We start from the raw sequence: 23605 nt of genomic DNA on the forward strand, positions 1-23605 counted from the left end.
TTCATAGCAAAACAAGAAGTTACAAAAGCTGTGCACCGGCTGACCAAACCAGATGCTGCCGTAGCAAGGAGAAAACACTTATCTTTACTGTATTCACCTCAACCCTGAGTGAAGGGGCTGGAAAAGCAAGGAGAGTCCGATAAAACACAGATTGTATTGGAAAAGCAGGAAGAATTACTGAGGACATGTTTCTTCCTTGAAGGGTTAAAACACCTACATCCCCATGTTGCACCGAGCAGCAAGAGCTCTGCTGCAGGACCTCTGAGCGGGTGTCAGAGGAATCTGAGGTTTTAACCTATTTTATCTCTGAAACCACGCAAGCGGAGTGCTTGAAGTCACTGAAGAGGGAGATTAAGATTAGCAGGATTATTTTTTACTGTGTCATTCATATCGGATCATTCCTTCACAAGCCGTTCCAAGGAACAGAAATAAAATGACAGGTCGGAGTCCCCTAAGCGCAGCATTTAAACACGGCCTTAGGGCCTTTCTGAGGGACCGGCTTTTATTTTAGGTGGGAGTTCATAAACTGCTCCTTCCTTTGCTCATCTTTTTCACTCCTCCTTACTCTTCCACCCCTCCAACAGCTCAAAATTCCTTCTCAGCGAGATGTTAATAGACTTTACAGGCCCCTGGGAAGAAGTCTGTTAAGATGAGGATGAAAACTGTTCAAGCTCAGTGGTATTAGGACTAGAAACAAATGGATCTTATTTTTTTAGAACTAATCTAAGGGCAAGCTGGATTTTGAACCACAGGAGGTCTGGCATGAAGTCTGACTCTCAATAATACCTGGACTTGGGGAAATTCAGAAGTCCTGAGTATAAAAGCAATGGTCAAACAACCAAAATAAAGGGGAAAAAATAATAGAGCCAAACTTCTTTTTAGCCCGTACCAATGAGACAAACCAGCAGTTTGGTTATACTGCCTAAATACATTTTTACATTATACATGTATTTTTGTAGTAAAAACATACTCAGAAAGCTCCGGTTGTTCCACATGTGCAAAACAAGAGATTGTTCATTAAAAAACCAACCAACAGAAAAATCCCAAACCCACAACACGCACATCGAGTCTCGAGACAGCATTTACCATCACAAACACAGAAATTCATATTAAGCCAACAAACGCCTCTTTTTAGGTCGATCTTTTCTTCCTTCTCATCTTTTATCTTCTCAAGATAACACTGCCCGTTAGAAACATAAAACATCTGCTCCAAAGGCATTTTTAATCCCTCATCTGGATGATGCTCCAGAGGACAAAGGGAACCAGACGTAGTAACTTAAAAGCCTGGGATGTTCCTATTCAGCATCCATATTCCCAATTTTCAAGCATAACTACAGCATAATTCTTTAGAAAGACCCACGGAGATTTAAATGCTTCAAGAGATATCCCTAATAAAAACGCACCGTCAGCTTTTTAAAAATACCCGCACTAATTTCTAACTTTATTTCTAGTACAGCGATTTCTAGATGGCCCATCTTCTACTAATAAATGCTGACAGAGGAAGCATATGAAGTAGTGTCTTAAGCAAAACGGAACTTCATTTATCTTCATATGGCGTTTTAGCCGTTTTCCCTGCAATTCTAAACATTTGATGCCCAGTTAGCAAAATATTCTCACAATACAATAAGCGAGCTACGAAAAGCATCTCGGGTGCATCCTCATCCATCAGCTGCCGTCAAAAACACCGATTACTTCAGGCTTGCGTTCATCGTGTCCTTTTACGCGAAGTCAAGGAGAAACTCAAATGTGTGTATATTTATACGTACGCATATATTTTAATCTTTAAAATGGATGGAAAAATAAGTATTTGGATTTTATATATATATATATAAAATGCCTTGTTTAAATTGAGATAAGCCCTGAAAGAACCAGGCACAGCTCCTGCCCTGTGATAGGGAAGGAAACCCCCCGGCTGGCGCGGCGACTGCTGCGAGCACGTCTTGCTTTGATCAAACAGCTTCTCAATCTCCCCCAACTCTTCAACACGTCATTTCCCTGGGCTGGGAGCTGCTCTGGGCTCTGAACTAGGCGCCCGCTCCTCACTTCTTAAATCCCACCCTTCCCCAGAGGAACCGCTCGCTCAGGCACACTGAATTATTCAAACGGGCCGGGAACTTTGCAATCTTTCTTTTAGAAGATACTATAATCAAAATTAAGTCACCAGGAATGCAGGCCAGCAGAGTTTGGAGCTGCAGAGCGAGCTTTGAGGTTCTATTTTAAGCGGGCAGATGTGAAAATGCAATAAGGAACAATAAATGGTAAAGAGCAAAGATACACACTGCTTAAAAACAATTTTAAAAGCTCAAACCTTCAATTTGGAGACACGGAAGACTGTCAGAGTTACTGCTTTCTGAACCAGGTGGTCATTGAAATGATGTTAAAAAGTCATGGGAAGTGTCAGGAGAGTAAAGAGGCCATAAATATAGGGAAAATATGTCCTCAGCACGTTTTTTTTTTACATGAGGAACCTGCTGGGCTGAAGCAACAGCAGCAGACGGCTCATCTGAAAAGCCTGGGAGAAAGGGAATTGGTGAGGTAATTAGAAAAGCAAATCCCAGACTCGACAGCTTCTCCCGAGGAGATTAGATAATGCTTGCAGTGCGCACGGAGGAGAAGAGAGGTGAAGAACTGGGGAGAGCAGGAGAGGAGACAAAGGAACACGGCAAGAGGTGAGCGGCTCCAGAACATGGGTGAAATGGGGAAAAAAGCAGCACATCCTGCCCAGTTCCCCCAGTGTCTGGTTTACGGGGTGTGCAAAGGGGCGAGACGGCCACACACGAGGGGAAAAAGGCCCAAGAGCGAGTGGAATTGTGACAGTCAATAGTTCGGTTTATTTTTTATTCCTGGGACTAGTTGGCCTGGTAAGTCTTTAAGCCAATGCAAATGCTTATTTCCATGTTCATTTAAACAACACGGGTAGGAAGTGTTTCTTCTTCTAACTTTATTTCAAGTCACTGGCTGAGAAAACTCTCGTATTACCATTTGCCAGCTGTTAACAGGGTTAAAAAAAAAAAGAAAGAAAAAAAATAGGGTTTAAGGACCAGTCTCTTTGGTTCCAAGTTTTATTTATGATAGTGAATATTTATGCAAGAACAACAACAAAAAAGCCAGCCTACTTACTTATAAGGGACTAAAACCAACCTATAACAACACCCACGCACCCCTGGGAATAAAAAAGGTTGGAGGAGTTATATTTTGCTTACAGGGGGCTTGGTAGTGTCCCCTGCACAGGGACCTGCTCCCTTCCCACCTCCAGCATCGTGGACACCGTGTTGGGAGGCAACAATGTTTGTGCAGGTCTATGCGTTTCATGGGTAATTAATATCACCAGCACTTGCCTTAATTCTCCCAAGCTGAATGTCATAGTCGTGTTTGTAGCAACTGCAAATCTGCTGCAGAGCTCAAGTATATTTATTAGAAGCCAAATGATCTCAAAGATTCCAAAACCAAATATAACAATTATTCCTAAACATCACAACAAGCAACTTTACAGCTGATATCAGAATGCATTAAATAATAATGGATGCTAATGAAATTAGAATGCATAAAATAATAAGCCGTTATAATGACACTAAAGTGTATTAAATAACTCTAAACCCATGGTAAACATGCAGGTGAAGTGCCCTGACAGTCCCTGCACTTACCTGGACCACAACCCTACACAAGACCTGCGTATTTACACGTTCATTCTCTTGTTTTAAAATACCGAGAAGCACCAAATCAATGAAAACTTCCCAAATGTCCTCAAAATGGTCTTTTATATTTCTGTCTGCAACATTTGGTAAGAATAAACCCTTTAGTCATGCTCCAGAAATTTGATGAGTAGTCCAGAGCAATAGCAGAATTGTTTTAGGAAATGCAAATAGTGTACAGTGCCGTGATTACACCAACACGTGGAGCGCCTGCAAAAATGTGACTATTAACTGTTTAACAGCCGCTGTTTGTAGATAATGGGGACAAATCAAAACAATAATATCTATGGGATGCTTGTGAATTTAATTTAGAAAAAAAAATAATCAAAGAACGAAGCAACAATACACAGCCCTTCTTTACAGAAATAAATGTTTAATCTGTTAGAGCATGCACAAATGATAATGCATGCTAAGGACACACTGAAGATGTTAGGTCATATAAATCCATATATACATGTCCAACAACACATTGTGTATTCCTTTAAAACATACATACTAGGTCTAGAGTCACCTGTTTCATTTTCAAAACTTGTTCCAAGTTATTGGAATAGAAGTTTATTCCAAGTAGCAATGGGAGATACTTGGTGTTAAGTTTTCAGTTACAATTCCTAAAAGCTTTTTATACGATGTCCAGTACATTTAAACTGGGATCTTCATAGGAGTTACACACTCAGCTGCTACCACCAAGATTCATGCCTAATTTTTTGGGGCTCTCCTGTAATCCCAGTCTAAGATTAACAGATATGACATCAAAGCATTGATATCAACCTGCAAAATCAATGCAGTTCTGGAAAGCTGCGCCTGGAAGAAAGCTGCCGGCCAGCAAGAACGAGCTTTGGCACCGGTTACAAAACCGAAATGCCAATTTTAGCAACAGGTTTCATCATTTGACATCTTTCCCCACACAGGCCATTGGGCCAGGAAGAGCTAAAAACCCAAATAAAACAAACAACAAACACCCAGAGAAATGGAAAAGGGGGAGAGAGCAAAGTCCCTGACACCACCTTCCCCTCCAGCCCCCACCTCTGCAGAAAATCCTCCCTGCAGGCTCCTGGTTTTATCAGAGAAGGGGGTCAGAAAACCCCCCGTTCGCACCCATCCAAAAACACCCTCCCCACCCAGCACCAGCTCCAATGCTGCTGCCACCCGCTGTCATTGTCCCCAGGACCCAAACTCACCAGTGGGGCCGTGGAAATGCACCCAGAGTTGTCCAGAGACATCGGGATCCTCCACCAACCCAAGTCAGCTCCCAGATTAAAGGACTTTACAACGCTCAGAGCGTGGATCTGTTTGAAGTGATTTACCCACTGCAAACAGCAGTTCAAGGAACCGTAACCTCAGCGACCAGATTAAAAAAATACTGTTTTCTTCTGATTCATTTACTTTGACGGGGCTTTTATAACGAGTTTCATTATGTTCACTTCCTACTCAGGCGGCTTCCAGCACAGCAACCAAAGAAAAACAAATGTTTTACAGTAAGGACATGCTTGTACATCTACCAGCTGGAGGAGAGGAAATACATGAAACCACTTTCAAATTTTCAGTTTACTAGATTGCAAGGTGCCAGTGCTAAGGATGTGGTGATTTAAATATTAAAAACCAGTTTTAAAAAATCTGTATTAATAATGTCTTGCTGTTTAGTTTTGTTTTTTCCCCAAAAGACTTGCACTGGTATGCAAGATTTAGTATTATTTACTAATCTTAAGAATACATAAGTGCTTAAACACATACAGAATATTGCTCAAAAGATAATTCTCACTTTTTAAAACATATTTAAGAACTGATGTATTTTATCTTCTTTTTTTCACTTGTGATTTGCCAAGTGTCAGCTGCATAGAATGAAAGTAAATGCAAGTGTCTAGAAGTGTTTTGATTTTAAAAGTGACCTTAAACTTGCTGAATAGATAATGAAAGAGACTTGAGCTCTTCAAAACGTTGTGGACTTACAAATTCAAGAAGCAAGGAAATACCACCTGTTGTTAGTGAACTCTGCTGGCTCACTCTCCAGCTCCACAGCTTTCTATATGTTATAATTAAGACCTCTCACATCTCAACAAACCCAAGGAAAACCAAACACTTTCCTCTTTTTCTGTTACAATAATTATTCATTAAAAACAAATGCTTTGAGGAACGGCAAATAGAATCCTATCTCTGCACTACCTGTGATGAAAACCCAGCTGAGAAGTTCAACCAACTCTATTCCAGGTGTTTAACAAAAAAGTTCCTGAAGCTCAGACTTTAACATGTTCCTCACAAAAGCATCCTGCTTGAAAAGATTGTATCTGAACTGGCTGCCAAGGGGATTTCTGAGCCTATTCAGAGAGGAATTACAAACTATTTGAAAACTGTGCTAACATTCCATAAGTTCTGCAACAAAAAAAGCTGATGCTTTGATGCACGCTTTGGAATCACTGCAACACTTCTCAGCTCCCCGATAAACCATGGAAATGCTCACACCTCATTATCAAAATGAAAGTGCAAGACGTAAACAAAACAACCCATAAATTTACTAAAACGTTCTGGTTTTAAAATCTCCAGTGTTCACATTAAGGCATTTGGTCTTTTAAAGAATATATTAAAATGGACAGCGTCTCCCTCATCGCCCGACTGCCATAACTGGAACAATGATACAATTTTGTTTTGACTCACTGATACTGTGTGTTCATGAAATAAATGCACATTACAGCAGGATTGCTTCATGCTGAAGGGTGGGTACTGCAGACAAGGAACTTTCCCAGGAAGAAAAAAGAAACTGCCTATAAGCAACTACAAATTTTTACAAGCCATCACTGGTATCACTAATTTATCTCCTCTGGTTTAGAAAGTCTAATTCCTGCTCTGCTTCTTTTCACCAAAACCAAATGCAAAGAGACAGTAAGAACTGGTAATAGCGGCACTAATCCACCGTTACACTATTTGTATTTTATAATGATGAAACCACCTCTGAAGTTTTAAAGGAATCCTTTTGGTCAAAGCGATACACCCTCACATTTGGGTGGATGCTGGTTGGTGTCAAGGTGACATTTTCTGTCAACCTCCAGCTGGCAGGAACAGAGACACACTGGAAAGCAGCTACAAGGAGGAGGAGATTCAAGAGTAAACAGTACAAAATCCAGGATTCTTCAGACAGGCGATTAGTGGTTTTTATGCCAGCCACAAGACCACTTAGCTGCCTCCAGCAGCTTTTAATACAAGTGACACAGGGACTCAAAACAAATGCAAATCTTTGGGTTTTATTATTAAAAAAAAAAAAAAAAAAAAAAAACAAAAAACCAAACAAAACCCATCTCTAAATCTATTCTTGGGGAGAAAACAAAAAAGACAAACCAGCACTCACATGCATTACTTGTATGACAGTTCTGCCCAGCACCAGAGATCAGATCAGCAGCTATTCTGGTAATATAATATATAATGGTCCTCACGCTTTGCTCATCCACAAGCAAAGGTAACATGCAAACGACCCCCAGCAGAATAACATCACCCCACGTCCCACCAGCCTCAATTTAACCCACTCCCTGGGGTGTCCCACCTCAGGGTGACAGGCCGGGGACTCCCCTGCTACCCGAAACACATCAGAAGGAGATCAATTCCTCCCCTGTGACGGGCTGAGCGGTTTCCCACATCACTTATTGATGCAGCAGGCAGTTGTTGCTCCCTCTTAAGAAAACGTAGGGACACTTTACCCTACGGCACAGTTCTCGACTTTCTTGCAGTGATGGAACGGACAGGCCGGGTGACAGAGGACAGGGTGACAAGGGTTGGGGTGACAAGGGCTGCTCACCTGGGAGGTCACAGGAGCCTGGAGGAGCTGTCAGGAGAAGCGCCCCGGGGAAGGGCTGGGAGGCTGCCCTGCCACAGCACAGAACCCAACCGATAGCACCATCAGCAGCCTCAAACCCAGCAGCCTCATGAAGAAGGCAGGAACGGGACTGCTGGCACAGAAGCCTCCGACAGGAGCAGGGGACTCGCACCACGAAGCCCCGAGGGCACCCCGGGCGGGACGGGAGAGCCTGCGGAGCCGCCTCACCCCGCCGAGCCCGGCGGCACCCGGGGGAAGGACAGGCCGGGGAACGGGCGTGTGGCCCAGAGGAGCCGCTGAGGCGGGACGGGCACCTGCGCCCCCGGAGCCCGGGGGAGTTCGGGGGGGCCGCCGGCACACTGACTGACCTTGCGCAGGGCGGGCACGAAGAGCCCCCGCCATTTCGGGCCGTTCTCCTCGCCGAAGAATTCGTACGGCTGCGGCGGCGGCTGCATGGCGCCCGCCGCCGGCTCCTCCGCATCGGGGCCGCCCGCCTCGCCGCTCCCCGGCCGGCTACGGCGCCCGGGGCATGGGGGGCGCTGAGGGGAGGGAAGGAGAAGCCGCCGCCGCCGGCGCTCGTCAGGGCCGGGCCGCGCTGGGGCTCTCAGCCGCCGCTGGCTCGGCTCCTCACCCCCCCGCCCGGGCGGCCATCACATCCGGCGCGGGAGGGGCCGGGCTCCGGGGCCGCTCGCCGTGCGCTGACGGGGCGGCGGGTGAGGCGGCGTCGGCCCCGCTCGCTGCGGCCCCGCTACCGCCGCCGCCCTCCGCGCGCATGCGCCGCCGCCCCGCGCTGCCCTCCCCGCCCACCGCGGCCAGCGGCGCCCCCTGGCGGCCGCGCAGGGGCAGAGGCGGCACACCCCACGCGCCCCCCCCCCCGCCTGGAGCCACCGCCTCACACCCAGCCCGGCTGCGGCTAATTAATTAATTAATTAATGGGGAGTGGGGCGAAGCTGTGGCGTCACGCTAGCACCCTGAACTCTTGGCCGCTTTGTTTGCTGCGATGCTGGACACGACCCTCCCACAGCAGCTCCCTCCCCAGCAGGTGCGGCTGCAGAGCGGTTGAGGTTGAAGGGACCTCTGGAGATCCCCCAGTCCAACCCCCCTGCTCCCGCAGGGTCACAGAGCAGATCACACAGGTGGGTCCAGGGGGTTTGAATGTCTCAGAGAAGGAGACTCCACACCTGCTCTGGGCAGCCTGGGCCAGGCTCTGGCACCTCCCAGCAAACAAGTTTCTGCTCATGTTCACATGGACCCTCCTGTGTTTCAGTCTGTGCCCGTTGCCCCTCACCCTGGCGCTGGGCACCGCTGAACAGAGTCTGGTCCATCCTCTGACACCCACCCTGAGATATTGATCCCATTGATCAGATCCCTCTCATCTTCTCTTCCCCAGCTCTCGGTCTCTCCTCACACCACCCAGCTCCTCTGGTCCCTCATTCCTTCATTTGACCCTCCAGGAAGGATCAACCAGAACCACCAGCCCAGAAGTCACCACCAGCCGCGGTTTGGTGCCCCCTGACCTGCCAGCAGCAGCCTCCCTACCCAGGGGCTGTTTTTTTCCCCTATCTACAAGTATTTTTTCTCCCTACCGCAGAGCGCTGGCTGTCGCCGTTCCCTCCACCCCCTGAGCAACCACTCGGGCCAAACTTTCCCTCATTTCCCTTCCCCTGGCATTGTATTCAAATCGCACGCCTTATATAAACGCCCCTTTTAAGACTTGTCTACAAAGGGAGTGCATAAATTAAATCAGAAAAAAAAAAAAGCGCCTTTCTACCAGCAAGGGGGGTCCTTTTTTGTAACACGTATTTGTCAAACCCAACCTGGTAAGCCATGACATGGGGCATCAGATAATTTCTTTACAACGTTTTAAAAAACATATAACATACCATACTCTTGCCAGAGTTTAGGACTGACCTTACGGGACACTTTTGGGGAATAAATTGTATTTCTCCAAAGCTGTCCTAAAGCATTTATTCAGAACTTCAAGAATTACCATTCCACGTGCCATTACAGGTCCAGGTCAGGCTTAAGACTCATTCTGCCCGCTGCTTACACATCGGTGTGAGAAAGAGCTCTGACGTGGGATAAGCTGAGATAAAATAAAGGAAAAACAAGGGAAACAAGTTTGGTCATGTGTCTCCCCCCAAATAAAGTAATTCCTATTATATCAAGCTATATCCTGCCTAATTCAGATGAGAATTAGCAAACACCAGCGCAACTTTTCTGTAAGTCAGGAGATACACACAGACCTCACAGTAATTAAAAAACAACCACCGCACTATTTTAATCATAATAGAGAAAGGCGCAGTTATTAAGCCATCCAAGTGAATTAGACCCTTTTGGAAAATATATTCAGGCATTTTCACACTTTGTGGGCAACAAGATTTATACATGAAACCCCATTATCATAATCCTCTGAAGCTATTCCTTTTAAAAAAAAGGTTTATAACTTTATCTCTAAAAATACAAATATTTCACAGAATGCTACACAAAGATCCATCATTTAAAAGCTTCAGTTAAACTCTACCCCCGAATAATCACCTCCTGAGAGTAAAAAGCACAGCAAGGCTGCACAGTTAAATGTGCTGACTGCAGACTCACCATAGTATCTGACTGCTTTACATTTTAATGGTCTTTATTCTGTTAATACATGTCAGGGCCACACCTCGTGTGGGAGGAAGCTGCTTTTGCAATCCTTTTGTAGTATTTACTGTTGATAGGCAACACTTGCGGTGGGGAGCGCAGATACGATTGTTCCATTGTGAAGACGTCGCTTTTACGCAGCTGCGTGGCGTTTTACACTTGGAGCATCTCAATCTCTGTCTAGTGTCGCTGTGGCTAAGAATAACGAACAAAGCTCTGCTTTGAAGGGCTTATTATTTGCATTTCCAGGTTGCCATTATACGGGAGTCACTTTGGTGGTAAAGTAGATGTCACGAGGAAAAAAAATTGTAAAAGAAATCAACAGGTTAAGCCCTTTTCCCTTCAAAAGCAGCTCAGCTCTGTGCAGTAAAACCATCAGCCAGCACACCTGACACATGTAACACACTCCCTGTGCACATCAGGAGTACAGAAAGTAACTTAAAAATATAGAGTATGGCAAATTGCCTGGTAGCAAACTACCCACAATTATCTGTATTACCCAACATCCTGCGAACATCTGCTTTAACAGTATTCTCAAGCACTTCGTCCCTGGGGCCACGTAATTCTTTTTTGTAGCAATTATGCAGAACACAGCGAGCTGCTCGGTTACCTTAGTACCCAACTTGTTGAACATCGCTCTGGAGTTTAAAGCATGTTCTCCACATGGACTCTCACCCAGAAGCACCTTTGATAAGGCTTCAAATATCCACAAGGGTTCGGCAGAGTAACCGGTGCTTCCCCAGCTCCCTCCTGGGGTAACGGGGGCCCCTCCTGACTCCGAAGGCAGACTGTGCAGAGATAAACTCCTTTTGCGCTACCAGTATTCAAAGGAAGAAACAAAACCAAAACCCATGGAGGTAGTTTCTGATCGGTGCTGACTTCCCAAATTTCAGTGAAATGAAACATGATTGTTTACATATACATTTTAATTTCAGCTCTTTAACAAAATGTAGACAGTGATCAGATAGCGTATCTGAATTGCACATCTAAATTGACCTGGATTTGGTAATCTGTTGTGAGGCTTATTTTTCTCTGAAATACTCTACGTTCATGTAGAAGGCCCTGAATATCGTTTTCAGTCTCTGATAAAGCCCTTAATTCCTTATCAGCAGAACCCTTAAGCGGGGCTTATCCATCTCCATCACTTCAGTATAAGCCAGGGGCCTGCAGACTCCAAACCACCGGGAGTCACAGAGAAGCGCACAGAAAACCCCCTCCATGCTTGGGGGTCTCCAGAGGACCGACCTCTGCAGAGCGCAAGGAGGAGACAACGTTTAGAGCAGAGCCGTGGGGAGTCCGTGTGGGCAACCCCACCTCAGAAGCTCCTCCAGCTCCACCTAAAAGCCCAGTGCGGTGCTGGGAGCCCCTCGCCTCCTGCTTGGGATTCAAGGATGCAGGTGTTCAAACCTTTACTGCCAACGGGGCCGTTTGCTGCCTCCTTGCAGGCGGTGGCACCGCGTCAGGTCTCGAAAAGCCCCCTAACTCCTTTGTTCATGAAGCCGAGAAGCCATGGAACGGCGATGGTGAACATTTCAAATGCCGCTTTTGCACCGCACAGCTGTACCGGCGCCGATCTCGCAAGCAACACGTTTTATCTTCGTCATTAAAGGCTGCAGAGTTCATTCAACACAGACAAGCTGCTCCATGCGCTACGCCCGTCAATCATTCATAATTCAAATCTTTGCTTCACTTCATCCGCAATCATTTTTGCAATGGCAAGGGAGGAGGTAGCAGCAGGAGAAGGGGCATTTCTGACATGAAGGATTCTGCTTCCAATATCTCCACTGCCTCCGTCAAATACAAAGTCATCTACTAAGTTTCCATCGCTGTCCAGTGCTTGAGCTCTCACTCCGGATGGACCCCTGCAAGATAAAAGGAGGAGCTCACCATTGGAAAGAAAACTTTTTCTGAAGTCAGAAAATGAATTGTGATTTCACAAAGGAAACCCTTTGTTTTGAACTAGCAAGCCTTGTCAGACATGCATTTCGTGCCGATGTTGTATTGCCTGAGCTGAATAACTCCCTTTCACCATGCGCAAGCTTTTCTTATTCTGAATTTTCTCCCTGCAAATGTTTGGACAGTTAAACCCACCTCTACTCACTTCAGTGCCTCATCTCTCCTAACGAGTCTCTTCAGTTCCTCAGCATTTCTAAACTCCTTCAAATTAGTTTCTCTCTCCACACAGTAAGAAGCTGAATACAGTTTTATTGAGATGACTACACTAAGTCAATGTTCGCACAGCAGCAGCTCACAGTCTGGCTTCCCCTCCGAATTTCATCAGTGTTCTGCCTTCTTTGTGAACTCAGATTGTGTTCAAGCTACTGAATGTGTCACTAGGATAAAGAGTTATTATTTTGTGAATGTCACAACTGTGAATTTCACATCTGAATACTTCCATGATTTGGTAGCATATTTTGGGGGAGGAAGGGAGTAAGCTAATGCAATTCTTGCTACTGGTTAAAAAGAGAGATGAACAAGCCCCTGGGTGTTATCTTTACCTGAGTACGTCATTGACGGTGACCTCAGGGATGAACTTCTGGAGTTCCTTCACCTGAGCGCTGAGGAAACACGCTCTGTACACCTCACTCAGTCCGTAAGACAAGTTTCTCAGCACAAGCCTCCACAAACCACTGTTGAGAGCAACAAAAAAAATCACTGCAGGAAGAACAAACCTTGCACGGTAAATGTCAAACTAATGCTAAGAAAGTAGCAAATGCAACTGCGTGGCTGAAGTTCCCATTCCCAACATCAGTACTGTGATCAGTGCTTTCTACTTGAGAAATATGTCTGTCCTTCCCTGTTTCAGCAGACGTTGTTCACAGAGCTGTAGCGCAGCATCTACAATCCTTAGGCTTAGCTCTGAACTCTGGTCCTTCCTAAGCCCAGGATTTTTCTCTGGTCCTGTCAAACGGCAAGAGACTGAAAACCCACCCGGAGCAGGGGAGACGGACACGCCACTTGAGACATTTTCCCACAAACATTCTGAAAAGATCGTCACACTCCTGACCGCTCAGCTCTCACTCAATGAATCTTGCTGTGTCTTTGCTAATCTTGTTCGCTCGCTTCGCTTTCCTCAAGTCTTCCAGTGCAAAAATCTATAGACAACAATCAAGATACTTGCAACTCTTTAATAAACTGCATTAAGTTGAGCCATTTGCCAGAAAGCTGTTCTCCAGTTCCCTGACCTGTTTCGCAGCCTCTCCTTGGATACTCCCTAATATTTTCACATTCTTTTTCCAAGTCTAATTTCCAAAATCGAGCACTTGGTAACGGTCTGTCCAGCCCCTCGAAACGAAGCAAGATTTCTCTCAACTTCTACAGATACTCTGTTTAAGTTTGCAATTTCAGTAATGATTCCTAATTCCTCTGATGTGCTTTCTTAGATGCAGCTTCCCAGCCTGCATTCATGGCCCTTAATGTATTTCCCTACTACTTGGACAGTTTTTAAATATATATTGATGCCCAAATTAAGTTTGACACAGCAATTCAGACCACTTTGTGTTCTCTCTTCCGAGCATCCTCTGCAGGTATTTTAATTGCACTGTCTAGGTTGATTAAAATATTCCCCTGCGTTGGACCAAAACCAGTCCTGGAAAAGCTCCATCAGTAGCAACACGGCTCAAAAGCACCTTCCGATGAGCAGCCACATTCTCCAACCAGCTGCAACACGTCTTGGGAGTTGATGAAAATTCAAATATAAGATCACATGAAGCCAAATGTCTTGGAGAAGTCCACCCTCATCAGCACAGCTGTCTTTAAACACACCAAGAACTTGGCCTTTTGACAATTGGCTTCCATGGAGTCACAAGTTGGCATTTAAATAACTGCGTTCGGCAGGGAAAAAGACAAGATATTACCTGTAGGTTACAGCATCTAAAAACTCTCCAGCGCTGAAGTCGAGCAATTTGTAGCCCTCTCGCTTAAAGGCCAGCACTGCGTTAGGACCGAGCCAAACGCTGCCGTCCATCCTCGGCGTGAAATGGAATCCCAGGAAAGGGAACCGAGGATTGGGAACCTAAAGCGGGACACGACAGTTGTTACAGATGTTACAAACCGGGTCAGAGAAACAGCCACACAACCACTCGAGTCACCAAACTCATCCAGGAAAACATTTGTGAGGGGGAAAGTGCAGACATTTACAGTTTATTGTGTGAGAGAGTCATTGAAACAACCCAAAACACAGCCAAGGGGTTGTCCTCCCAATAATGGAAATAACTATTTCTAAATGAACACGTGAAAAAGGAAGAAAATGTGCCATTTTATTTCCAATTGCTACAACAAAATTCAAGTCTTATAACCACACAATTGGCTCCTGTGCTGGTTTTTCTGCTTGTTAAGTCTGCAGTTAAAGCACATCCATAATTTAAAACACTGAAGAACAGAGCAGGGCCAAGTAAAACTGCATTTCAGGTAAAAGCAAAACAAACAGAAAAAAGTACATGATTTCTCAGTATATAAATCAAGCCACAACAAAACCGATGACACACTGATGTTATTCACCGGTAGTAATTATACTGCGATAAAATAGGTTATAAAATATTAGGAAAACCTCCCCATTCCGGTGTTGCTCAAAACAACGTGCAGTTAGCAAGCCTGAGTAATGCTAATAGTAAGGATCTGCAGTTTGGTTTTTGTTTGCGAATGGAATTCTGTGTAATTGTGTGCAAAGGCTGAACCAGAAATAAGAAATAAGCTATATGTAGAGACAAGTATGAAATACCAAAACCTTTTCATGTGCTAGTACTTCGAAAGCTTGAGCTATTTAGAAAAGATGCCTACAGAGATGACTGTGTTATAGTCTGAAAATCAGCAACTATTGGGTATTTCTCAAAAAAAACAGTGTCATTGTGACTTAAAAGTGCTTTAAGATATGCTCCTTTTCTGCATATAGTGCATTGATTTTCCCATTAAAATATGCTTGTAATACTTTGGACACTTAATGCAACTACTCCACAAACTACACTGCATTTCTGGTGGCATCACTAAGAGTTGTGCTGTTTTCTAATCTTAGTCCCAATATTTGGCCATAACGAAAAAATTCTGAGGCTGGAAGGTGCTAATTCAAAGATGAGATTGAGAGGCAAATAGTTAAATCTGAGCTTTGGGTATTAGCACGCAAGATTAAACCCTATGTCTAAGTCATTCGTTATTTACTGTTGCCCCTCACTGGCTTCTCAATCCTGCCTATGGATTTTATAACTTAAAGAAAGAAGCCAGGCTTTTGTTGGCATGTGGCTATTGTGCTAAATGTTTAACTATTTCCCCTATTAAAAAAAACACACACACACACAAAAACAACTGGCAATCATTTCCCATATGGCGCTTTTACCTGTTCCTCAAGAATTAACAAAAACAAGCTGTCCTGTCAGAAAGCAACTAAATCTGTGTCCGAATGTTGTGCATCACTATCCGCAGTCTAACAGAAGTAACGGTGGAATATTGTGCTTATTTCTGTATTTTTCGCAGTTCTTAGGGTACACTGTGAAAGACAAATAGGATGGTACGTACCGGATAAATATTTCCTTTAACCATATAGGACTTTTCAGGTTTCAGCACCAAATAATCTCCGCGGAAGGGAACGATCCGAGGTTCGGGGCTGCAGCCGCTGATCTCAGACAGGCGGTCTGAGTAAAGCCCCGCGCAGGTCACGATGTGCCGACAATAGATTGCCTCACCCTGTGGAATAAAAATATTAACAAAAAGAACAACAAAACGCACAAAAATTCAACATATCTCCTAAAAAAATCCACCCATCACCTACAAGCTTTGGAAAACAAATGAGTCAAGACCAGCAAGAAAACCAACCATACTTTCAGAAGGAGGGAGAAGAATCCAACGAGATTTAGGAAGTTACTTTTTAATGAAAGAGCAGAAATAGAATAAGAGAGCAGCAGCACCAACTTAAAAAATTATTGAGGGGGAGTGAGGTTGTTTTTTTAAATGTATTCTTCTATTTTTTGCCCCAAAGAAGCATCCAGATATTCTCAAAGGTGACCACTCCATTTCCCGTGCAGTATTAACTGCCTTGCAGGAATGACATCAGTACACGCTTTACTAAATTAGCTTGTGGCTTTCTGGTAATAAATGATTCTAAATGCCTCCTTATCATTTGTATAGATGCCAAAGGCCAAAAGCAAACATGAAAATAGGTGTTTCTCACCAAATGAATAAGTCATAAAAGGAGGCCTTGGAAACAAGCAGCGTAAGAACATGCACATAAAGAAGATAAGGGACATGTACAGTTAAACATAAGTTCAGCAGCAGAAAGTTGTGCTTTCATTATTAGTCCCTGTGCACAGTAAAATCTGAACGTGCTCATAGTTAAGAACTGACTGCAGTTGTTTTACAAAAGCAGCCCTAGGTGACAGTGATCATGTTACTGCACAGCAGCTGTTTCATGTTTTTAGAGAGCTGATTAAGCCACCAGGACTAAATAAACATTCTTAAGAAAAGGAGAAACAGCTTCCTATGAAGCAATAAATCATCAGCTTACTTCTTACCTTTGAGTTCCTAACAATGACTGGGTAGTTCAGTCCTGGAATAGAATTAGACAAGAGAACGAATTAATAAAACAGAAAACTGACAGAACAAGCAGCTCGTCACAATGAAGGATTCGGACACAGAATATATTCAAGCTGTGGACATAACTGATGCTGTTGGACACAACTGTATTTATGAATTAATAGGTGGTTTTTATTCTTCCATATGTGTACTAGCACAGATCCAACCTGCCTTTTAAGATAAAGCACTATCATAAGATTAAACATGCAATATCCAGCTAAATCTGATTTTAGTCGGAGAGAACAACCTTCTTCCTCAATTTTACTATAATTTGCTTTCATCAGCTTTAAATGTTTCAGTTGAAGGATGACCTGCCTGCAGGGGGAAGAAAAAGGTTCAGAAACATGTTTTGAACAAACTCTTCAGCAGAACTGGAGTAAACAGAGGGTAATAAAACCTGCCTTACCATCTTCACTTCCTGAAGGGCTTTCTTTAGCCATCTCCATGTCTGTCACTTCAAAATCAGTCAGGATGGTCCCACCTGCTTCCTGGAAGTCCTCAGCGTAGGACTGCGCCACTTGTTTGTAATTCACAATGCCGGTGTATGGGGAATCAAGGGCCATCAGCCCCTAGAACAGTATTAAGATACAGAAGAAAAGTGAGGGCTGGGTGTTGCTCCTTAATACAGAGAATATTTCACATGGAATAATGTGCATTGCCACTGTTCGCTGGCAACTAGTATGGAGAAAACTACTTAAAATGGATTAAGTGATCACATAACTACAGCATAAACAAGTCTTGCTGACAGAGAACTTAATGATAAAACGGGTTAGCTCAGCTTCAGCTAATACGTGCTGATTTTTCACCATACACTATGCGATTGTGGTCACTTGGAAGTTCTACCTGATGCACAGATGCGATAAAAGATCAGTGATTTCATCTCAACACTTTGGGCATTGCAACCAGAGAGGAAAGTCCCCTCCGAGCTGGACAACAGCCCATCCTTGTCCTGGCAGAAAGCAAGTCCAGCGTGTCACTAGAATTGTTAATGTTTCTCAGAGGCGTTTTACTCTCTTTATATCAAAAAGGTTTGGTTTCTCACACAGTTTTTATCATGTTAAATGGCACCACAACACTTTCCTAGTCCTGGCTGTAAAATAAGGGATAGCAGGACTGCTTTATCTCAGGGAGATGCTGCAAATGTAGTGACACTAAAAGACTGTCAGCTGCTCAGATATGACAATACCAGGGGCCACTTACATGCCCACGATGACCAGAACGGTTGGTAAAACTGTACCTTTACACTAAACCTTCCTCCCCGCTTGATGTAGTGCAATATTTTATAATATAACACTACTCAAGTTCTGTTTGCTTAGGAGGAAAGGACTCAGTCCAGCAAACCAGAGCAAACGAAGTGAGATGCATCTGAATCTACTCATTCACAGCAATAAATGCTCAGCTGGAGCGTGAACGCTTTAAGGAGCGGATACAAAATGTGAACGACAAAAAAGAAAGATAAAACCTATTCTGCTCCAGGAAATCTTGGTCTGTAGTTCCCACCACTCGAAAGCAGTGAGCAGCTCGAAAGCAACGCAGCTACAGATGAAACAGCGTGGGATAATTTATAGCCAGGTTTTCCTCTCAACCAAAGATATACTAAATAACAACAAAGCTGTATTCCAGAAACTACACACATTTCTCCTGCTGGGAAAATAAACAGGCTGAGAAGCGCTACATAACAGCCACGTGTGTAGAAGCAACTGGATGGAAACTGGCTTGATCCGAATTCGCGCTCACAGATGGGATTTTCATTTCTTACACTATCAAGCTTTATTATAAATAAATTAATTTTAGGGGGAAGGAGCAGAATCATCTCAGCATAAACTCAGATATAGCAGCTCTAACATAGGCAAAGGAAAATCTGCCTATCAACTACAAAAACAGAGAAGTAAGCACCTGCAAAGAGAAGGGGGAATAAAAATACTGGAAACATATTTATGTTAAATTTTAAAATAACATCACCTGAGAAACCAAGGCCTTATACACCAAATAAAAATACACAAACCCCTTACCCTGCAGAAGGGTTCTTTGGCTTGTATTTCTTTTGCTCCGATGAGTTTGAGCCCTGGGACGTTGTTCTGCAGCCCTCTCTCGTACAGAGCTTTGAGCCGCGGGATTTCATCTTGTTCAACAGCTACAATGAGCTTCAGGAAAGACAACAAGGCACACTGGTCAGCAAAACACAAGGCCAGCTCAGGTTTGGCACCAAGTCCAAGCTAACAAGTGAATGAGCAAATAGTAAATTATAATTCCAGGGGAGAAAAATGTGGCTTGTGCCATTAGTTGCACAAGATTCTATAAATACTTACATATATGTATATAATATATGAAGAAGAGTGAAAAAGAAATGTAGCTTAAGTTATTATCGGTGGATAATATAATATTTGCTAGAAGTACCAGGAGACCACAAATCTGAACGTGAAAGAGAATATGATTTTAAAAGAGCCACTGGTATGCTTCCAAAAATAAAACTGAGTTGAACCCAAGATGTACAAATCTCAAATTGTCTCAATACTGTTAGAGTAGGGGTGTGTTCTGACGTGGTGTCTAAACTGAACTGCAGCAGCTTCATTTCACCGTGTAGTCAGCTCACAATTATCACACAAGGTTTATCCAGACTGTGAGTTACCTGTGCCAGGTTTGCACAGACCGTTCTACTGCCAGACCTGGCTCAGGTCTCACAACACCGGCAGCTTTGCCTTGAGATAGCACCAAGTTCTCCAAGCCTGGAGTTGCTTTGTGTAAAACAAGCCGTAAAGCCTCAACATCACCTTCCCTGGGATGAACTCTGCTGAGGGAGGCGACACGCACAAATTCAGCATCAGCAAAGGACCAACAAGGCTACTGGGTCAATGCCAGCCCTGCCCAAGCTCAAACAGACGCCTACAGAGCAAGTCTGCTGCTCTCTGGGTGCTCTGAGTTGAGAGCAAGCTTGGAACTGGAGGTGTCCAGCTGCACAAATCCACAGTGCCATCTTGTGATCAGCAGGAACACAGCCAGGCCAGGACAAACGGCACCAGGATGAGAGGAAACAGCCTCAAGTTGCGCCAGGGGAGGTCCAGACTGCATATTGTGAACAATTTCTTCCCCAAAGGGCTGTGGGGCATGGGAACAGGCTGCCCAGGGCAGTGCTGGAGTCACCATTCCTGGGCAGACCCCAAGCTGAACCAGTACAGCTGCTCTTCTGTCTCAGCATTTCGGGCTGTGTTAGTTGGAGGCATGACGGCATAAATCCACGGAGCTGGGTGACATCTGGAGCTGTTTTGAAGTCACCGTGTCTTTTCAAAGCCTGATATGCCAAGAAGCACAGCATGCACACACCCAGAGCCTCTGTGGAGCTCATGGCCCCACACAGGTGTTGCTCCCGCGGTATTGCAGCTCAGCCCCCAGATACGGAGAATTATTATTTAGGTCCAGAAAAGGAACTTATTAGAGTTGCTGGAAAAAAATAAACCAAAAAGGCACATTCATCCTGCAGGAAAAGTGTTGCAGAAACTCACCTCTTGGGAGAAAGACCCCTACCAGGCCTGTGCTATACATTGTAACAGACATTATACAGTCTCCGTTTCCAAAGGTAAAGAACACGCAGCAGTTCCTGTACCTTCCCACACTGTTTATAGGGTATTCCCTTCTTGTCGCAGTACTCGTAGCAGAGGGCTGCACCCTGCACACACAGCTTGGCTTTCAGAGACCCGGGCGTGTAGTAAATTCCGCTGTGAATCACACCACTGTTATGTCCAGTCTGGTGATGAGCTAAATAGAAATAAAAATATGTTATTAAAATACACGTTCCATGATTGGCTCGTACCTCAATCACTTCAGCTGTCAGAGGAGTGAGCAATTTGAGGTCCTGCCCTAAGTCGGTGTTACAAGAGATGCTCAAATGAGGGAACTGCAGAGCAAACACAATTCCTCCCTTGGTCTCAAAAGGCTAAAAACCACTGATAAAGCAAGAGCTAGTTAATAATAAACCATCACAGCTTGCAACGCATCTAATCAACAGGAAGGAAAAGAAAACAACAACATAACGAGCTTTTCCTCCAAGAGCAACAACTACAGGCCAATCAAACAAAATTTTCTACATGTTAAAACTAACTTTAAGAAATTTGACTTTAAAATGAAAAGCATCCTTAAGGGCCTCACTTAATGTCTGTGTAACCTTCAGTTTCTTAGGATGCTTTACAAGCATTTGTGAACTGGATTAGGTTGCTATTGCCTCTTTGTAACTAAGTAAAATAGAGCTGAAAAATATCATAAACATTTTTATTGAAGGAATTTGGGCAGGTTCTCCCTCTTAACATATTGACTCCCACAGGTCATTCTTGCTTTGTGCTCACACAACTGTTAAGAAGTTCATGTATGTCCCATCTTGGGGATAAAAAGCCACTTTCATAACATATGTGTGTGATATGAAGAGCAACATATAGCCTGGCTGATGGAGCCACTTAAAGCAAGAGCTTGGCCTCATAGTTCTTATTTTGACCAGCACCTTTCAGACATTTTTAAGCAGTTCTGCTCCCCAGCCTCCCTCTGTGTGGACCAACCATCACTGTTTGCTGCTCACTCCTTTCCTCCTGCCCCTCCAAAAAGCCGTCCTGGCACCGTTTCTCAGCTCATCCTCTCTGCAGGAATAAACAGGACCTGAACCTGCACTGCTCCTCACTGGAATTGTTCACCCTGCTTGTCCTTCTCCCCAAATCCCAGCTGCTGCAGGAGCCCCGGGCTGGTTAGACCCGTTGCTTCCAAAAAAAGCAGCAACATTCAGTCTCTCTTAACTGTAAAGTCCTAACTTGAAGTCCCAGCAGCGAAGTGCAGACTGATGGCAGCTCTGCTTCTCCACCACAGGATGCGCCTGGGCAAAGGGAGGAAGAAACCTCCTGTCAGGGTGTTATAGTTAGCTGTATTTTGCTTTTGTAAACTGTATCCAAGATTCTTGTCTGATCTTGAAATTTCACAGATGGTATACAAGGTTTTATCTCTTAATTTGAGAGTAGGGAATTAAAATTAGTTCTATTAGTTCTCAGTAAGTCCTTATCTTATCTTGAACGGAAAGGATGTGCATCCAAGAAACCTTGAGGATGTGCATCCAAGAAACCTGAGTATTTTATAATGAGTATAGGAATAGTGCGCATGTGCAGTGACAAAAGGTAAAAAGTTCACAAGTGAAGAAGACTCCTTACTTCATCCTGAAGACCCCCTGAATGACCACCAGAAGACACTGCGCATGTTTAGAGTAGTTCCAAGGGGTTGCAACTGATATTGTGAAATAATGATGTAATCTGATGAATATGCAATACACACGTTATAACCCTAATGAATATGTATGTAACCAAATTGTATAAATGTAGTGGAGTTCGAATCAGTGGTAGAAGCCAGCTTTGGGTGCGAACCCCTGGTTTCCCAGCGCTGAAATAAAAGCACCGCATATAACTACATCCGTGGTTATGTGTTCTGTTTGCTAACAAGGGCAGGGACGGGGGTGGAAGCTGCTCTTCCCAGGGGGAATCCATCAATCCATCACCCTTTTGGTGACGGGGGCAGATGCCCCCACAGCTGGTCACAGAATCACAGGGTGGTTGGGGTTTGGAGAAGAGGAGACTAAGGGGGGACCTTATTAATGTTTATAAATATATAAAGGGTGAGTGCCATGAGGATGGAGCCAGGCTCTTCTCAGTGGCAAACAATGATAGGACAAGGGGTAATGGGATCAAGCTGGAACACAAGAGGTTCCACTTAAATTTGAGAAGAAACTTCTTCTCAGTAAGGGTGACAGAGCCTGGCCCAGGCTGCCCAGGGGGGTTGTGGAGTCTCCTTCTCTGGAGACATTCAAAACCCACCTGGACATGTTCCTGTGTGACCTCACCTAGGTGTTCCTGCTCCAGCAGGGGGATTGCACTGGATGAGCTTTTGAGGTCCCTTCCAATCCCAAACATACTGTAATACTGTGATACTGTGAAGGGTCCTCTGCAGATCCCCCAGTCCACCCCCCCTGCTCCCGCAGGGTCACAGAGCAGATCACACAGGTGGGTCCAGGGGGTTTGAATGTCTCAGAGCAGGAGACTCCACACCCGCTCTGGGCAGCCTGGGCCAGGCTCTGGCACCTCCCAGCAAACAAGTTTCTCCTCATGTTCACATGGACCCTCCTGTGTTTCAGTCTGTGCCCGTTGCCCGGGTGGCCAGGCTCTGTTCAGTGGGGCGCAACGGGCTCTGAAGAGCCCGTTGCGCCCCACTGAACAGAGCCTGGCCACCCACCCAAAATCTGAGCTCACACAACACCGAGATTTTCCCGTGCGCTTCAGGAAAGATTCCTGACAGCCGCACACCCGCTCCCCCCGCCCCGCGGCTGAGGCGCCCCAGCACATACCCAGCTCCCGCTCCTTCTCCAGCACGGCGAAGGCCAGCGCAGGGTGCCGCCGGACGAGCTCCCGCGCCGCCGCCAGCCCCACGATCCCCGCGCCCACCACCGCCACGTCGAACGTGCTGCGGAGACACACACGGCCCGTCAGCTCCCGCCGCCGCCCTGAGGGGAGGGCGCCCCATGGCCGCCGTGAGGGCCGCGCTGAGGGGGCACGGCGAGCGCCCTACGCCCGGGAGGAGGCGGCGGGGCCGGCGCAGGACCCCCCGCTCCCTCACCTGCGCTGGCCCCGCCACAGCGCCCCGCCGCCCGCCCGCCGAACCAGCGCCGCCGCCATCTTGGGGGCGGTGAGACCGGCGGGCCCGGCTCCTCCTCCGCGGTCGCTCGGTGAGGGGAAGGTCAGGCCGGGCCGAACTCCGCCGGGTTCGCCGGCTTGGCCCTTAGGGGCAGCCCTGGGGGAGGGATCCCGGGCGGGGCGAGCGCTGGGGCGGCGGCGGGGCCTCCCCTCAGCTGCGGGGCTGACAGCCCCGGTGAGGCCCTGAGGGGAGCGCGGGCTCG

General features: G+C 45.5%; 2 protein-coding genes across 3 annotated transcripts in view; both read right to left on the reverse strand.

Annotated features, from left to right (window-relative positions):
• The window catches only part of SOS2 (SOS Ras/Rho guanine nucleotide exchange factor 2), a 60769-nt gene extending 52517 nt beyond the window's left edge, over nt 1-8252 (reverse strand). Inside the window, exon 1 of the mRNA XM_082058012.1 lies at nt 7860-8252. Within this exon, the coding sequence (XP_081914138.1) occupies nt 7860-7946 (87 nt within the window). The 5' untranslated portion in view covers nt 7947-8252. The remainder of the gene's footprint in view (nt 1-7859) is intronic.
• Nucleotides 8253-9743: 1491 nt separating this feature from the next.
• L2HGDH (L-2-hydroxyglutarate dehydrogenase) lies at nt 9744-23445 on the reverse strand. Of its 2 annotated transcripts, XM_082059068.1 has the most exons (10): nt 23326-23445; nt 23057-23172; nt 20294-20445; nt 18705-18836; nt 17099-17261; nt 16632-16666; nt 15640-15807; nt 13989-14146; nt 12630-12761; nt 9744-11993 (listed from the first exon to the last, which is right to left on the reverse strand). In XM_082059068.1, exons 1-10 carry the CDS (start codon nt 23382-23384, stop codon nt 11798-11800), a joined length of 1311 nt encoding a protein of 436 aa, XP_081915194.1. In that variant the 5' UTR covers nt 23385-23445; the 3' UTR covers nt 9744-11797. The 2 variants fall into 2 exon arrangements, with proteins under 2 accessions (XP_081915194.1, XP_081915195.1); XM_082059069.1 differs by lacking the exons at nt 20294-20445; nt 23057-23172; nt 23326-23445 and adding an exon at nt 19322-19735.
• Between the last annotated feature and the right edge of the window lie 160 nt (nt 23446-23605).

This window comes from Streptopelia decaocto, assembly GCF_964273445.1.
Source record: "Streptopelia decaocto genome assembly, chromosome: 7".
NCBI lineage: Eukaryota > Metazoa > Chordata > Aves > Columbiformes > Columbidae > Streptopelia > Streptopelia decaocto.

What these genes read in the sequence shown, in the direction of transcription:
- L2HGDH (XM_082059068.1), bottom strand. Translation starts at nt 23,384, where the DNA reads ATGGCGGCGGCGCTGGTTCGGCGGGCGGGCGGCGGGGCGCTGTGGCGG. An exon ending in TCATTGTTAGGAACTCAAAG is followed by an intron (nt 15,808 to 16,631) that starts GTAAGAAGTAAG and finishes TTTATTCCACAG; the next exon opens with GGTGAGGCAATCTATTGTCG. An exon ending in ACCGTCAATGACGTACTCAG is followed by an intron (nt 11,994 to 12,629) that starts GTAAAGATAACA and finishes TTTATCTTGCAG; the next exon opens with GGGTCCATCCGGAGTGAGAG.